The sequence below is a fragment of the Acartia tonsa genome, chromosome 9 (assembly GCF_053477335.1).
Source record: "Acartia tonsa isolate MP-2025a chromosome 9, ASM5347733v1, whole genome shotgun sequence".
NCBI classification, from domain to species: Eukaryota; Metazoa; Arthropoda; class Copepoda; order Calanoida; family Acartiidae; genus Acartia; species Acartia tonsa.
The window spans coordinates 26,505,229-26,524,380 of record NC_137268.1 but is presented as its reverse complement, the minus strand read 5'-3'; the positions used below and the strand labels follow the sequence as shown (position 1 = coordinate 26,524,380).

Here is a 19,152-nt window from a genome sequence, read left to right as displayed (position 1 = left end):
AATATTCACCCCATTACCCCCTCCCTTCCTACTGATTAAACGAACTGACCATTCCATGTCAGCAACCTAAATTGGCGACATTTTTCCCTTGAAATATGAACATAATATCTACATCTACCGCCAAAATGATAATTCAAAAATATTTTTTAATTCTAAATTTTTTATTTACGCTATGCACAATCATCACATTCTTGTAATTTCAACAGGGAAGCAGGGATGAGCAAATGGACATCAAGAATTATCCCCCACCCGTATGTACACTAAAGAAAAAGTTTCCTTTTTAATTATTTGTCTTAGTTTAATTCCCAATTGCTTACACCTGCCTCCATTTATAGTAACATTAATAATTATTAAAAAATAAACTAAAATAGTTTTTTTACAGAATAGTCAAATAAATCACTGAACAATCATTTATTTATTAAAATAATTTTTAACAACATTTTTGTGTTCTTTAATCCTTTTTTTACTACAATACATGGTAAATTTAGAAATCTCTTTTTTTTCTGTCAATTTTCACTAAAAAAATGTTTTCTTTTCTTCACTGTTTATGCACACATGACTTTTCTTTATAGGGTTCTTTTTTATAATTCACTAATGTTTTTTTTTTAGGTTAGTAAGAATAATTTGAAAAATCCTATATGTTGGGGGGGGGGGGGGACAAATGAGTTTCACATCCGTTTGTTGATATATAATACTATTATTATCACTGATATATATAATGTGTCCAAATATAAATAGATTTATACCACTGACAAGTAGTTTATTTCTATTATATCCGCTAGGCTTCTTTTGTATTCGCTTCCTTCCGGTTCTATTTATACAATTTTTATAAGGAAATGGGGCGTGGGGGTGGGTGGGAATGGCTCGAGCCTTTCACACAAAATCTAAGATTTTATATTTATTGATATTTCTATTGTTATAATTTTATTGATATATATCAACCAAGCCTCAACCCCCCCTCAACACACACGCCATTTTTCTTGGTAGGAGGTGAGGGCGAGGGGCGTGGTTTGGTGTGGCAAATCTTCATTCATTGCTCCGCCCCCTTTTTTCTCCCCCCAATAATGACGGGAATTATTACTCGTTTTATCCTTCTTTCTACAGAGGCTGAAAAAGAAAAAAAAGATTGATTATTTTTGAAAATATTTTTTGATACATTTTTTATCCAAAGCTAATGAGCCGTGGCATATTTTGTTAAATTAGGGATGTAAAAAAAGAATGGAATTTTTAAAGTTTTTATTCCAATGACATATTTCTTCATTTGTTATACCCTGTAAAACTTAAGTCCTACTATGATATCATTATCAACATAAGACTATATTTTTGAAAAATTTAATTTATTTACCAAATATATGTATAGTCGAAATAAAATAATTTTAACTTCATAGAAATAAATTTTAAAACAACAACAACAACTTTATGTCAGCATTATCATTCCAAGACTAACATGGTAACTTATGAATGACAAATGTATAAAATTTTTGATAATTTGTAAAGAAATTAAACAATAATAAAGGTCGCGTGCCTTAAAATAACTGGAGGAAATGAATAAGGAATCTCATAAACTTTTAAGCAACAATAAATGAGGATGTGACACATGAAGAAAATCTATATTGCAACTTGATATACCAAATTATTTAGTCTAACTAATGAAAATTTAAAATGTTATTTTGATTACAAATTTTTCTTCCATATACCAATCCCCAAACGATTATAATTATACACAGCTGGCTGATTTTCAGGATTTTATTATAAAACTTATCTAAAAGCAATATTTTTACATTTGTCTTTTGAAAATAGTTTTTCTAGAAGTAAAGGGATAATACTAGATTTTATATAAAAAATCCGCATGTTCTACCATGTAGTTTTTACAAAAGTAAATTTTGATTGGGCAGTACATTCTACCAGTGTCCAAACTCTTCAACCAATAATCCTGATATCACTTTGATTATCCATTGTCTTATCCCTTAAGATCCCTGAATACACAGGAAAATAATTACCTGGTATTTTTCTTGATAGTTTTCATAATCTAGGCCGGGTCTGAAGAAATTCTGGTTGGCCATGTACGAACTTCCGGCATAGTTCTAAAAATATTAATTGTAGAGTGGCTTTGCTCCAAATATATATATCTTTTAATTAAGAATCTGGCTTTTAAATCTAATAATTTCGTTTAAATGGACTAGGAGGTAGTAATAATGGATATAGAATATGTAGTTATTTTGAGAGATTCTCGCATACCCTAATAAAATGTTTCTCCTAGCTGGCTAATGCATCGATACCCCTCATGGCTATGCCCAAACTCTGGCTATAAGGAAGGTATTGATCAATATCTGAAGCCTTTATTAGCAACCTAAATTTGAAGACAAAATTCTCCCGACACATCAATTTATTTAATCATTTAAATTAATTTTAAAAATTTTACCTGGTAATTGTAAAGATCCACATTATTATAGGAAGAATAATTATATCCATTGTAGTTAGGTGAAACATTAGAGGTGCGAACCTAAAATTCATAAAAAAATATTGAAAATTATAAAAATATCACGAAACCTTTCTATTCAGAAAATACTCCAACTTTTATTTTATCACGCAACCTTTACAAAATTAATTTACCGCCAAAAATTGTGAGATGCACTGCTATTGGTTGAAACAAATGACAATGTATATTCCTATCGGTTAGATTTGGTGTGCTAGATATTTTATTTATATGCAATTTTTTACTTTAAATGTAAGTTAAAATAATATAGCCTATAGACAAAATATTTTTAAAAAGGGCGATTTTGTTCATAAGTAGCGCAAGAATAAAAATAATTTATCATACCTGCATTTGTACAAGAGTTGGGGGTGCCCTGGAGTCTGTAGCTTTGCTGTCAAGTCTGCTGTCGAATCCGGCGGATGACAGAGGGTCTACACCGCCCTCGGGCGGAGTAATAGGTGACCAGAAGGCGGTGCTGATGGCGGAAGTGGCGGGTGTTGAATATTCTGAGCCGGGAGTGAGTGCGGGTGATGGGTAGCCGGGCATGGCGGTTCCACCACCGCTCTTACTACCACCGTTTATGTCCAATCCGCCGCGACTGGGAGAACTGCCGTGGCTGTAAACACCCAGACCAGAGGCGCCCAGAATACGACTATTGCTGCTGCTGTCGGCGGGCGAGCGGGTTTCTGTTTTGATGAACGAACTCACTGTCGGCGGTGAACTTGTTATGGGCGCGGGACTGGACGACTTTTTCAACTTTGGCGGCGTAGTTTTGCTGTGGCTTCCGCCGGCGGCGTCTGATTCACTGTTGGTAACGATAGGCTTGCCCTGGGCAGATTGCTGGCGTACCTTGGCGCGCCGATTTTTAAACCAGACCTGAACACGAGATTCTGGCAGGTTGATCTTCAGTGCCACCTCCTCCCGCATGAAGATGTCTGGGTACCTGGTCTTCTGGAACAAGGTCTCCAGCACGTCCAGCTGTTGACGGGTGAAGGTGGTACGCTCTCTACGCTGTTTCTTGGAATTCACTGAAATAAATAAGAAGTTGAAAAACCTAAAAGGCACAAGTTTGTTACAAAGCTAGGTTTTAGCATATATAGTCGATCATTTTGTTTTGAAATATATAATTTGATGTTAAACTACAACTAATCGCATTTAGGATACCAGATACTCAACTTCAATTGATATTTTTAAAAAAAATACTTACTTGGATTGCCATAGGCATGCATGGGGTCTAGAGCCATGCCCAGGTTACCGAGGCCCATGTGGTAGGCACCCATGGCCCCCATACCCCCAGACTTGAGGTACATGCTGCTGGAGGAGAAGCTGCTCTGTGAGAAGGGTGTGGAGTAGGCCATCGCGTTGTCTTTGTACTCAATTTTCAAAACTGAAAAAGAAAAAAATATAAGAATTAAAAGTCTAACTTTAAATATTATCTTTAGCGTATAATAGCTTTTAATAATTCCTTTACAAATGTTATTGTTTAAATGCATTTCACAATATTTTTTGTGGATTTAAAAAAAAAATGAACAAAAATCCACGAAATCCATGGCAGCGTTTGTGCTGTGAAAGTTTTGCACTATTCCCAAGGGTGCTCAAATCCTACTCTTAACAGAAGTTTCAAGTTACAAACTTTTACCAACCAAGAAAATGTATAAAAAAATATGTTAACCATTGAATAGAGATTTTTTGGATAGCATCCATTGTTTGAAAGGAGTATTACAGTTAATTTTCTAAAGAAATCACTAAAATGAATTTATTTTACAAAAGTAAGCATTTTAAGATATATTAAATTTTTGGTTTTATGTCAAAACCATCAAATTGAAAGTATTTTTTGTGAATTTCAAAGTTTTAACGACTGAATTATTTGCCAAATTGTCCATATGTTTCACATTTGAAGATTTTTACGGTGGTTTGGTTATCATGTTCCCCACATTTTACCCAAACCTCTTGGGACCTTAGGATAAAGGTTTTACAAAACAATTAGCATAAAAAAATGTTTCTCAATAAAAAATAAGCATAGTTTTTCGTTTAGATTTTTATCGAACTGATATTTTGACTTGCAAAAAATTTTAAAGTAAAAAGTAGTATGAGAGGACGTTTATTTAATACTGAAATTATCCTTTTTAGAGAAAACATATCCCCCCCACTCACACGACACCCCTCTTGGGAGCTAAGATCCCCGTAAAGAAATTTAATAAGATATTCATAGAGGTAAAAACTTACAAATCTGTTCATCAAAATTTCATCATATATCAAAACAAAAGTTCATAAAATATAAATTTAAAAAAATTAGTCTATAAATACTTATTAAAAAATCTATTTTAAGGCTAAAAATGTACAAAAATTCAGACAAAAAATTCTAATATTAAAATGAATAAAATATTATTTCACCTAAATTTAAAAAAAGTATAATATCTACCTTCTTAACTAAATATGGCTTCTTGAGAAGACTTATTGTATATATATCTATATAGTCTTTTAATATATATTATTTTTCCTTTTTCTTAATAGAAAAATATTTCACTTTATATGTATGTATGTTTAAGATATCACAATATCACATTAGCTATAAAAACACTACAATTATTCCCTTGCATTATATATTATATATCATAAAAATATATAATAAAATTGTCTTTTTTATAACTTTTAAGTTATGCTTCCCACTGAGCTTAAAGACACTTTCTACCGCGCGCCCACTAGTAGACTGCGTTAATTTAGCGGCAAACTTAGGGGGGAGTGTGCACAGCGAGACTGTTTGTGTGTCTGTGTGTATTTGTTTGTGTCTGTGTGGCGCTGAAACGACTGTTCGTTATCACCAACAATTTGAAACTAAAGAAAGATCTGGTTAACCCTAGCCATGTGAAGTTTGGTTTATACCATACCATAGCTGTAGCTAGCTAGCCTTAACCATTTCTGTGCGGGGGGGGGGGTGCAGAGGTAGCTTGGTTGGGCGAGTAAAGGGGAAGGTAAAAAAAAGGGAAGAACTCTAGGGTTAACAAAGATATGGGGGGAGGGGGGTTGCATTCACCACCTGACTGAGCTGTCTGTCAATCATCAACCCCCCCCCCCCCCCAGGTCCAAGTAAATTTGATCTCATAATTTTTCAGCTTAATGTACTCCCCCCTCTCTCTCCTCCCTTTTTGCTCATATCAATTTATCCTCCCTCTTTTCTCAACATATCTCCTCCCCCCAATTTTTTAATTTTAGGATTAAAAAAATTATTATAATGAAAAGTATATTTATTGAAATTAATAATGGACTTCCTTGATGATTTGATATGCCTTTTATATTGAAAATCTTGAAAATTCCTTATAATGTACTTAAATAGTTCATTCAAAATTTTATTTTTAATAATGTTATCGGCTGTGCATATAAGGGAGAAATAGCCTAAAACTATCTCAAGACTTTCATCTTAGATAAGAATAGCTAAAAACAATCCCGGGAACCATGAGAATCGTTCCTAAAATGGAGAACTCAATCGGTTCAGTCGTTGGCGAGATTTTAACGGACATCTTACAAATTGAATTATTAAAATTAAAAATGTAACTATTTTGTGTACAATTTTTCCGCCAATCAAAATTATCAGTTTCTTTTTAATATTTCAGACATCTCTGTTTTATACTATTTCTTGCCGTTTCTGATATCTTAAGATACACACATATATAAACACAATTGATGAATCTATTATTTATTATGTAAAGATATCTTGAGGGTATAATTCGTTTTTCAGATTAATAGGAGATTAGTTGTTTCTATAGATTAGATACAAACATTTTTATAATATCTATATGGGAAAATATACAAAGATTTTATACATTTAAGGTCAGTGCGTTTGTAACGAATAGCTTTGTATGTTTCTTTAGGCATGAAGAATTGTCCTATGGTTTTCAAACTTGGCATGATAATTCCTGTAAGAGTTAGGTACAATTTTAAAACTCTATAAATAATTATTATTAGAAAAATATCTCCAAGGGTTTTTAAAAATTAAAAGGAAGAGTGATTTTGTGAGTATGACTTCAAATCATTTCATATCCGTTGGATAAGAACCGGTTATGGGCCATACTAAAAAGACATTTATCGTATCGTATTATGGACAATTTTCTACGAATTAATTAATACCAGTTTTATTGGCCCAGGATTTCGGTCACTCAGAGCAAACAAAATTGGGTTAAATCTTGGTTTTTTTTATTTTATTATCCACAGAAAGATGTCTATAATACGATGCGATAAATAACTATTCTTCAATTAATGTATCCCTATCAAAAAACAAATTGATAACATTTGTTTTAATATCACTTCAAAATATTTTAAGTATATTAATTATCGATTATTAAAAAATATGATTTTTTGATAAATTAAATTTTATTTAAATTAATTAATTTATATGTTGTAATTATTAAATATTAGTTTTTATTAACGAAGCTGCTATATACTATGGCTTTAAAGTATGTTCCTGCATTTATGTCAAATCCAGCGGGTATTAATCGGTTTCGAAGTCATACTGGATACTGAGCTAGATATATCACTGAAAGATAAATTATTCATACCCCAAATCAAGTCAAAGATTAAAAAAAGATTGGACAATGCTTGTTTGAATCAACCTATTACGATTTTATAAAAGTATCCAAAGTTTTAAAGTCAACGAATGAGAGATTCTTTTTATTGAACTTTGTTCCCTCCCTCACTATACATAAATTATCTACACATGACGTCATAACTGCACAACTAACTGACTGACAGACCTAACCTAAAGACTTGTAGAGTAGCTGCGCCAATAAAAAAATGCTTTTGAAAGTTTGACATATGACATTTTAAATACTAACAATACGTTTCTAAAAAACAATGATATAAACTTCCAAAAGTAGGTCAGCAATAACATTTATATGCCGATCTAAAGGAATACGACAATGGGTTATAAATTGATTTTGATGCCCTTTAATGATTAACAAAATTTTGGACACTTCTAGTTAAGAATAAAAACCACAATGCAAAAATTGTACCCAACATTCATGAGCAAATAAATAAATAATAAAATTTTTGGTACTAGTGTATTTTGCGTTACCAATTATTCAAATTGGACGTACTTACCAAATTATAGAAAAGCTTCGCTTTTTAATATTATTTGGAAACGCCTAGAAAATAAATAATAGTTTGGTATCTTTATATTAGACCTGTCCGTTATTTTCATTTTAAAATAATGTTTCAAATCATGGAAAGAAAACGAAGTAGTGGGTTTCGTCGTATTTTCACAGTTGCCTTTGATAGGTTATTTTATGTTAGGTAAATGTTAATGATTACCCTGCAAGGTTAGGAAATTGGTCACGCAGGGTTAGAAATAGGAGAAAAGCTACTATGAAAATACTACGAAACCCACTACTATAAAGGAATTTCTAGCAGACAGAGATCTTAAAACTTTCCTAGCATAACCTACAGTACTTGATTTATTATTACTTAGAAACTTATATCAGATTATCGTGTAGTCTTTTAAAGTGAAACTTGTATCTGGATAAAATCCACCTCTTTTACCTCATTCCCTCACCTCTTCCTTTATGAACAAACTGACCAATAAGTGATGTCTATGTGCTAATGTCGTATGGGTGAGTTGCACCTGGACTGAACAGTCAACTTGTCAACTCAAGGCCAGACTCTTGGTCCTTCACCTCATACCCGTGGTACAGTACATTACAGACAACCAACTCTCTGTGATGCACGACCTTTGTCTGAGAAGTCCTAACTGTGCATGGTAACGAGTTGCGCCTGTTTTGGGCCAAGGCATTCCCCCCACTCTAACTATTTAAGTCGCGCATCTGACATAGTAGCAGTAGGAACCATTTTTAACGTCTTTAGTTATGACGCGGTGTCGGACCGAGATTCGAACCTAACACCTTCCCGACGACTAGCGGATGCGCTACGTGTTAAGCCACGGTCGCGGGTTTTGAAGTGATGTCTATGTAAGCAACCTAAATTGACGCCAATTTTTCCCTAGTCATAATATCCACGTATAATTTATATCCATTCCTATATAAAAAATATGAAAAAAAACTGCTAAAATAAAAAAAAAAAAAAATCTTGACATACCTAATGTATATGCTCTATGTAGAGGATTAAGAATATCGTTTTCAAACATTTATCAAAGGATAGATATGATTAAATAACAATTTTATTATAAATTGTTAGTTTTTGGTGGTTAAAAAAGTTAAACTGTTGGTGGAAAAGGTTGGACACTTAGGGATTGAACAACCCTATCAAGGTTTTTAAGCCTGTGAATGAGAGATCGTGTTTATAAAACTTTGGGGACCAGTAGATTTTTTTGGATAAAATTTATCCCCTCTCCGAGCACGTACAAAAGGAAAGGGTGGGGTGAATTATTTTAAGTGACCCAATTAAACTGTTTTGGGAATAATCTTATCATTAAAGTAGCTGGATGTTTAAATGTGTATGTGTGTGTGATTGTGTCAATTACGATCCCTTAAATGGTTGGATATAAAGGGAGAGAAAAGGAGAAAGAAAGAAAAATAAATAGAAAAGAGAGAGAGAGAGAGAGAGAAAGTGAAAAAGAAGGAGAGAGAAAGAAAGAAAGAAGAAAAGAGAGATAGAGAGAGATGGATTAAAATCAAGTTTTCAAATATCGAATTTCGTCAATTACTAAAGATTATATATATCTAATATTTGGGTACAGGGAGGGAGGGGACATTGGAATGTAAATTATATTGATACCCAACGTTTTACAAACTCAGAAAATTGGGTACACTTATTAAATTTTAATTGGTTTGTTCCAAACTAGCAAAGTCCAAATTTTTCAACCAACAATTTTTTAATATCTTTGGGTAAGTATATCATTTTATCGTCCATTGTCTTATCCCTTGATATCCCTGTATAAATACTTATTACCGAGAGGGACGGACATTCTTAATTTTTTCGTAGCGCAGCTACTTCCTCCTATTTTTATGGCCAGTCCGTTCGTCCGTCCATCTGATCGAGTCACTTTGTAAATATAGACTTTCATTTTTCTTCTTGATTTATTCTAAAAATCAGGGAGGAAGGGGACAATAAACTGTAAATTATATAGTACCCAAAGCTTTATCACATTATAGCTAGCTTAAAGCTACTTTTGTATCAGATCCATGGGGGAGGGGGGGGGGGCAATAGAAATACACTAAAATGATATAAATAAATCATCAAATTGTTGAAAATCTCTACCTTTCTCTGATTCTCATATACGATACTTGAAATATAAATGTAGAAATAAATAAATTAGCTTGAAATAAAAAAAGAGTTCTTTTTAAATGATAAAGTTAGATGCTCGAAAACTGTTTTTCGTTTACAAAGATTGAAATAAAATTAGTCAAGGCTGATATGATACTGAACTGGCATGTCATTTTTCAAAATTTTTATATTATTTAATTTGACTATATAGCATAAGAGAAAAGTGATGACATATTTTCGACATTCTATTGAAATTATGGCTACTTAACTATATTGATGTGAGATTATATGTAAAGGAAAGAGCCTTGGCCCAATAACGGGTGAAATAATAATCACCTAAAACTCATACCCTCCCCCTTTGATTTGGGCCTAAGGGAGTTATCAAGACCCTGTGTACGCCACTGCTTAAATCGGTTTCGTCTTGTTTTACCATCATTTTTGGGTTACCGGTAAAAATAATTTCTAGTCCATTTGCTTGGCCGTTAATTGCTGGATCAAACCTACAGATTAAAACTTGAAAATAAAGTTGTCCAATTTTCAGTTTAAAATTCTTGGAAATTTGGACTTGGATGGGACAATGAATGGAAAATTAATCTTTATTAAATCTTGATGGGTTGTACAAACCTATGTACAGTGTCGAATCTTGTCCACTTAAATTTTATATAAACTATATTGGTTATTTTGTTTATTGTAAATGGGGTTATACATCTATTTTTGTCTTATCGATCATAAAAAGGTATCATGAAAATGAATAACATTAAGCATTAGTTTTTGTACCCAAAATAACGTTATTCTAATAATGACATAATGAATATATACAGTCATATGTTGACAAAATAAACAGCTTAGAAGTTTAATATGGTCCCTAAACAAATGAAACAATTAATACGCAAAATTTTTGTAACATCATCAATTTTTTAATGCTAGTAACTTATGTATACAAATTACATGGATAAGGGATAAGACACTGAACGATAAATCAGTCTTCTTGTGTATTATGCTGTAAGTTATACTGATTCTCAAAGCTTAATAAACACATACTCTTATTCGTTGACTTAAAAAAATTTAGGAACTTTAACGAATCTTTAGTGTTCAAACTTTTCCATCAACAGTTTGAAATAGACAGAAGGAGTAACTTATTATGTTTATCATAATTGGGAGTGTACTTTATCATTCATTGTCTTATCCCTGAAGATCCTTGATTATAAGTGAGAATTGGAGATAAATTTATCCAGCAATGTCTTCTCCCTTCTTCCCTGGCTATTTGTCAGCAATTTGTACAGGGGAAAGGATTAAGAAAAAGTTCTTATTCATCAGACATTACATACAGGATACAGGGATCTCAAGGGATAAGACAATGGACAATTAATTGGTGTACAACTCCTATAAAATAGAAACAAAATTATCCCTTATGTAGATTAAAATTATTTCTTGTGAAAAATGGCGAATCTACTCTATTACTATACTTTGTTTGTTTAAATTAAAGCTCTACTATCCTTGTACCATAAACTCGTATCCATACCTTATCCTATATTATTTTCATAAATTGTATATCGATAGTTAAATTACTGAAATACATACTGAAATACATTAGATTAACTCAGTTAATATTGTATTTCGTATTAAAAAGGCAGTGAGGACCTAAAAAACGGAGACAAAATAGATTTTCTTCAACTTAATTATCCTTCCCGGAAAGTTTAACCCTTTATATTACTAAACTTTCTCATGGCTTTGATACCTAGGGCTCGGCAGTCGAATCCGCATTTAGCCGCCGTTTTTAGAAAGGTGCTCTTGCAGCTACATCTGTTTTTGGATGAAATATGAAAATTTAGCAGTCTAAGCCGCCAGTAACGGATCAATCAGTATCTAAGTTGCTTTTTGGCAACAATTCCCAACCTCACTGCCTTAAGCATTGGTGGTTGCCGAGCCCTTGGTTTACCCCTTGTGTTTTGGTGTTTTGTTTTGAGTAGGAAAAACAGTTGGTTAATATCATAATATTATAAGCTGGGCTAATCATTTGTTTTGGCCTCAAGGGGGGGTTATACCCCCCCCCCCCCAACCCGTCCCACCGCATAGGGGGATTATGCATAGGTCTTGTTACACAAAATATAAAGATATCTTAGATAGTACCCTCCCCCCTCCTCGAAACTTTGGTAATTTCATATAGCTAAAGAAAAGTTTTATGAAAAAAAAATATTTTTGTGTATGTTTCAGAACCGGTTTGAATCCATCGGAAAAAAAATTGAATTCGAAGCCGTAATGACTATTGCTCATTAGTACGGGAAGTTGGTGAAAACGTCAATATCATTAATCTACATCTCTTTTTTCTTCCTTTAAGGAATAAAGCACCAAATAATTAAATGGAAGAATAATATACGATCCATTTTCCTATCCCTGTGTTTATCAGTGGAGTTTATATAGTGATATCTTAACAAAATTTGTTAACAATTTTCAGAACCCCCCTCCCCCCACCCTTAAAGTTTACCTTGCCCCCTCCTTATTTGGATGGGGGGGGGGGAGGGTGTCCCCTAATTTTGTTCTGAATAAAACCACTTTACTGCCTGGGGTTTTGAGATGGGAGGGGGGGGGGGGTAGGTGCCCTCAAATTACCTGGATAACCCCCCTATTTCTTTCCCCCCACCTAGTCAAACAATCTACCCCCCTCTCCATTTATATCGTGAGTAATAACCACCTTCCCGTTTCTAAAATCAAGTGAATACAATGATCACAATTACTTGTCTATTGACAATTTTTAAAACTTCAAAAACTAATTGCATCGTCCATTACATTTAGTAAAATTAAGATACCATTAAAAAAACTATTAACAGCTGTAAGAAAATGCTAAAAATATAAGAAATATATCCTAAAACTTAACTGCCTTTTTTCTATTATCATTTTCTGCCCTCTAACTATCTACCCCACCCCCCTTCTCCCTATACTGCATGGGGGAGAGGGAAGGTTAATGAGAAAACAATTCTAACTGAAGTAAAGTCTTTTTACCTTAAGCTTATTTTGGGAAATCAAATGTTATCATTATTTAGACAACATATATTGTTTTTTACTTGTACATTATATGTCTACCCTGCTAAACTAAATTGTTATGTTGACTAACTGTCCAGTACTCCGTGTTAATCTGGAAGTAATCCCCTAGATATGCCCATTTTCAATTTCATCCCTCACTGGTCACACGATATTTGCAATTTTTTATTTAGATGTACCACAGGACAGACAAAGATTTAGCATAGGAATAGGTTTTCTATGGGATCTAAAGACCATGGCCAATAAATTACTGTACATCACCAATGATGATACAAAATTTACCCCTTCTTTAGTGTAAGATTTGTGGTTGAAACATTTGAATACTTAACTTAATAAACCAACCAATCCAAATTCACTAAAGTCCCAAAAGTTATTAAGCTAACGAATAGAAAAAACGTTATTATAAAACTTTAGGGACTAGTGAAATAAACAGTACATTGTCCCCTGTCTCTCTGAGGTTTCCTAAGCCTTACACAGTCTTTTATACTTTTAGGCCAGCCCAAGAAATTGTATAGGATTGGGCATAATAATTAAATTCAGTAACCAGACACTCTGCTAATAAATGCCATAAAGTCGATACAATCTACCAAAAAGAATTATTCTTTAAACATTCCATTTACTGAAAATACCTTAAGATGTTGTGTATAATTGTCCATTTCTAATAATTTATTTAAACAGGCTAGAATCATCCTATCGGTTTTAAACTTTGCAATTATATTTCTCAAACAATTAGCTATAATAATCTATAAAGCTTAGCAACTCTTATATCTAATAAAAATATATTAATTTATTTAGCTAATACCCATATTTTTGTATGATAAAATGATTCCTAGAACTATAAGGACTAATGTAATATTAGGCTATATTTTTATATTTTAGGAAATGAACGTTAATCTTCTTATATGTTGAGCTTCGCTTTAATTAATGTTGTCATACTTGTTCTTAAATAAACTTCACTTACAACAATATTATTCTATTTTAGCTCGTTATAAATAATTTAAAAATATTTCCACATAAACAAGAACAAATTTTGTCCCATGGAGGAAGGGTAACTTGTAAATAGTGCCCTGGGATGGAGGGTTCATTTGAATGTAAATTACAATGGTACCTAAAGTTTTAGTAACACTTTTTTATATTTGCTGGCTCAAAAACCTTCTTTTGTTCTTATTTTATATTGATTTGTTGGTTTAACTAGCAGTGTCCCAACCTATCTATCAATAATTCATAAGGAAAAAGGATAAGAGGATGAATACTCACCCCTTTTTCATGGTAAAATACTACTTCCCCATCCCTAAATTTAGAAGCAGACGAAAATCAAAAACCGCCCAGGGCTTTTTGTAAGTCAATCATAAATAATAATGTGAATAAAAAGAAAAGCGATATTTAGCAAACAGCCGTGGGCGGTCAGAATCAGCTGAATGTTCATTATGAAAAAAATTTCCCCTTTTTTAGAAATAGAAGGATTCATCTTTCATGAACAAATTTTTTTAAATAAAAATAAAAATCTATGTAATTTTTAATTAAAACATTATAACGAAAATATCTAATCTAATATTCTTGCCCTAAATATGGAAATAGTAAAAATTAAAAAAATATTTTTTTTAATAATTTTTAATCCTCCCATTTGAAAAGTAGTGGAATAGCAATAAATTTTAGCGCGGCAACAGTGCTGAGTAGGCCTCTAGGCCCACTGCCTATTTTCGTCTTCTAGTTGCTTCGATTCCTCTCTTTTATTTTTTTCTCTATGCAATAATTCTAATTTACAGAATGGGTAATTTATTTATCATCATTGGGTTACGTACATCAATTCATTGTCCATTGTTTTATCCCTTAAGATTCGCGAATTTGTTCATAAGACCAAGCTAAATTCAATTAAGATAAGCAATAATAAGCATTAATACAATGAAACATAGAAAATTTAGGATATCTTTAATAAATGTACTGACGTACAGTCAATGTCTAATTATAGAGTAGCTTCGCTATTGATAAAGATTGACTAATGACCATAATAATGATAATAATGATGTTAAAATGAACAACTTAATTCCCTTAATATTTTAATTTAAAAATTTTAGAGGATTAATGTTAGAGGTAAGTTTATAACTAAACAAGGATGACAACATACATAATAATAACAACACTAGACAAATAGGACGGTCTTCTTATGATATTGTGTCTGTTAATTCTTCCTAGGAATCATTATTTCATTGGTTTAAAAAAGGTAAAAAATCAACATGTTTAAAAGGAAATTTATTGAGTGGCGACACAGTAATTTTTATAGGAATCTTGAATTACAAATATAGGAGCTATCCGTTGTGGACGAACAGACGGACACAGCCTAAATGTAGAAAGCTTCGCTTATAAAATCTCACCACAGGTGACCTAATTAGTGAGCAGAAAATCAGAAAATAATTTTAACAAGAATGACAACATTTATAAAAGCGAAGCTTAAAAATCAGAGGAAATGAAAAACAAGAGAACAATAACTCTTGGACAAAGCCCAAATTGTGTCAAAAATAATCCACGTGACGTAATACAATGAGGGAGATAAGAGGAGAAGTGAAAACCCCTAAAAAAGAGATTGATTATCTCTCATTTTTATTACGTCACATGGATAATTTTTTGACACAATTTGGGCTTTGTCTAACTCTTGTAAAGTGTCTGAACATAATAAGCAGAACTTTAATTGGTAATTCTAAACAAAATTGTACATGAATTTGTTTCAAAAGTGCGTAAATACAGGATACAGTAAAATGGACATACTTTAATTTTTAGGATCACCGTGAAAAAAGCTATCTGTTACGGAACGACCGTAATTATATAAAAGCTTCGCTTTTAAAACTAGATAATAGAACAGGTCGACTCAAGGAATCTAGAGGCGTAGCCGCTACTGTTTTATGATTGATCAATTTAAAATAAAATAGTAGGCGAATAGTTGGGGGTAAAATACTTTTCCCTCAGGTGCAATTTCCCTGTGTCCCCCCCCCCCTCTTAGTCAAATTGATGAAGCGCCCCCCGCCCCCCCCCCACACCTGGGGATTACATAAACAATTATTAAACAAAGATTAATAATTAAATTTTGAATAATTGGACATCGTTATATAGTTAATTCCCTAAGCATAACTTCTCTATAACCGCGTCCTGTGTCTCTCAAAACAGACGGACGGACATACAAAGTGAAATATAGAGTAGCTACTGTGTCATAATCCCATTATGTCGATAAAATGTCAATAAGGACAACTTTTTTTTAGAGGAAAGGACAAATATAGCCTAAAACCTACCATATGTAAAGAAAATGGCCTATGACTTTCCCAGGATCTATGTGAAGCTTCCCTGAAATGGAGATATCAATCGGTTCAGTAGATATTGAAATCTTAAGATACAGACAAATATAAACTTTATAGAATAGGATAGTCTAAACAGAATTGCTGTTTACGTAAGGGGCTTGCTTTGGCCTCCAAACAGATGCTAATCATCAAAATTAAATATTAATCATTCTTTATTGGAAACATTGGGGTTAAGATTAAATTATCTTTCATTTACCTCCCCCTTCATTGATTAACCCCTTAATTATTTTTTGAATGAAGGTAAAACTATATATGTATCAATTATCAGATTATTAATACCTATTTTATCAAGATCAGGGGGTGGGTAGGGGTCCACTCCCACTCTATAATTAAAATTCTCCACCCATTATTAAATACCCACTTGCTTGTTTCTCCCCCCCCCCCACATTATTTTGGGGGAGGGGGGGGGGGGTTACTTCCCTAATTTGACATTGAATGGTTGTTGACAAGTTGATGGGTTGATAGGTTGACCGTTCTTGCCCCCCCCCCCCCCTTAAACATTTTGGTATTAACCTCATCTTCCAATTTTAATTAGAACCTTAATAAATATTTCTCTATTAGCAACAGGGTTCTTAAGAAATGCAATGGACGATAAATTAAAGTTCATTCCCGATAATGATAAACAAATCTACTTCTTCTGTAGATCAAAATTATTGGTGGAAAAGTTTGAATGCCGCTACTCTGTACCAACCAATCAAGATTTTGGGACTATTACAACTTCCAGTATCCAATTCCTCCCAGAAGAAAAACTTTATTGCCTCCAATTTTAGCTTTATTTATAACAAGTAAAGCATGAAAAATACAAATTAATATTACATTTTGACTCAATAAAGATTATTAATTTTTTTTATCAAATATAATTAATTTTTTATATTTTAATTTTTAATGTAAAGTTCATTCCCAATAATGATAAACAAAACTACATCTTTTATAGATTCAAATTATTGGAGAAAAAATTTTAATACTGCTAGTTTGTACCGACCAATCAAGTTTTTGGGCTAATCTAATTTATATTCAAGTTTCCCATCCCTCCTTGACGAAAAACTTTATTGCCTCCAACTTTTGCTTCATTCATTGCAAGTACAGCATAAATAATACAAACAAATAATGCGTTTTGTCTTAATAAAGATTTTAAGTTTGTATCAAATATATTTATAATTATTCAATTTTAATGGTAGAATATAAGAAAATGTGGTAAACTTATCTTCCCTTTTAATTACTCCCCCCATCCCCGGCCATTCTCTTTCCCCATTTCCCCCTCTTTCCCCCATACCTGCATAAGTTGACCGCCCAGCAAACCCAATATTTCTCCTCCTTTTCCAAGATGGTCATGGATTAGCCCAGGATTAAGAAAACTAATTTCAGATTATCTGGGGATAAGAAAATAATTTCTGTCCATCCTTCTACTACTAGACATGTGTGATAATAAAATTGATCTTTGGCCCAATAATTTCTAGGTCATTTAAGGACACTTGTGCTTTAATTCCTGTTAATTAGGAAGAAATTAGGATAATTATTAATCCTTATTCTTCATGAAGAAAGGTCAAATGGCTAAGCAATAACAGCTAACTTTTCAACTACATACATATTATTGACAGCACATTCAATAGAGTATAAATAAAAATCAACTATTAAAACTTTGAGGTGTAACTACTAAGGTGGAATCATGATTGGTTTGTATAAAGTAGCATTATCAAAACTTTTAGAACCCACGGATTTTCATCTATAGTAGGGTTAATTTTGTTCATCACAATTAGGAATTTACATCAATTTATTGTTTATCTTTTAAGATCAATGGTAATTATTTAATATAATTTTCTCAAGTGGTCATTTGTAATAAAAGGTGAATTTCTTATCATTATGCACACGTGTCCATTTAGGAAAACATTTAATTTTATAATATCAATTTATCAAATTTAAATCATTAATGGAGTAATTTTTCAATAGCTTGGACAATATTGTCGTTAAGTGGCAACTATTAAAGAAACAAGGATGAAAACATCCATGTGAACATAGATGCAGTTTAAGACTTGATTGAGATGCTTTGCTTTTACATAATACCTTATTGTTCTAGGAATCCTTATTCTAAAAATCAAACGAATAGAATGAAAATATTGTGTTTAGAATGGACTTTCTGGTTATGATTATAGAATTGCTAAGCTTTCTAAATTGTACCTAATTGCTTCAGGATTCATGATTCCTTTAGTTTTTATCTTCAACTAGTTTACAATCTTTGGGGGGAAGAATCTTGGAGCAAAGTTTAAAATTGATAGGATAGGACGATTATCAATTATAGAGCAGCCACGCAACAAATATCATTGTAATGTATAACAATGAACAATACGTTTAAAGCGCACTTTTAATTTTTGAAGATGGGGGTGAAATCATTAATTGATAAATTTTAAGGGGTGAGGGTAATATTTCGAGAAAACAAATTAACCCCTCTGTAAACTTAAATTTTTGGTTAAAAAGTTCGGAATATGCTAGTTAGAACTAATCAAGAATTTTTTCTAGTCCCTAGATTTTTAAGCCAACAAATGAGAGAACTTTGATTTTTAACAGAGGGATGATGGATACATTGGACTGTAAATTACACTGATACCCAAAGTTTTTATAGACACTTTATCTTATTCTTTGGCTCAAAAACGGTATTTGTTAAATTTTGATTGCTTTATTTAACACTAGAGGTTCCCAAACTTTTCAACTAGTAATTTAAATTTAAAAATTCTATTTGTTTAGCAGAAGAGGTAATTTAGTTTATCATCATTGGGGATTTACATAAATTTAACGCCCATTGTCTTATCCCTGAAGATCCCTGGGATTGTTATTGAATGTTAATGGTTGAGATGTTATTTGTTATAAATTTTTGTTAGCACGCCCTAAAACCAACAGTTTACAAATTCCTAATGGGATGGATGGCTTGGGGGGGGGGGGGTGCGATATGTTATCTGAAGAATAAGGACAATTATGTCCATAAATAGTGGAGCATTGTTTATTTAATCAAAGAACAGTTAATTAGTGTACAAAAAAATAGAATATCTACATTTTAAAATTAAACTAATGGTTTTTGATAAAACA

The 19,152-nt window shown here is 32.3% G+C and overlaps 1 protein-coding gene across 2 annotated transcripts in view; it reads right to left on the bottom strand.

Annotated features, from left to right (window-relative positions):
- Positions 1–142: 142 nt before the first annotated feature.
- The window catches only part of LOC145328647 (uncharacterized), an 80,481-nt gene continuing 61,471 nt past the window's right edge, over positions 143–19,152 (bottom strand). The window contains exons 1-6 of one of the 2 annotated variants that reach the window (XM_080172417.1): positions 4,899–5,391; positions 3,684–3,863; positions 2,822–3,504; positions 2,423–2,503; positions 2,001–2,084; positions 143–1,107 (exon numbers count right to left, since the gene is read on the bottom strand). In XM_080172417.1, coding sequence (XP_080028543.1) covers positions 1,099–1,107; positions 2,001–2,084; positions 2,423–2,503; positions 2,822–3,504; positions 3,684–3,834 — 1,008 coding nt within the window. In that variant the 5' untranslated portion in view covers positions 3,835–3,863; positions 4,899–5,391 and the 3' untranslated portion in view covers positions 143–1,098. Of the gene's footprint in view, positions 1,108–2,000; positions 2,085–2,422; positions 2,504–2,821; positions 3,505–3,683; positions 3,864–4,898; positions 5,392–19,152 lie in introns of those variants that run through there. The other variant, XM_080172418.1, reaches the window with a different exon arrangement.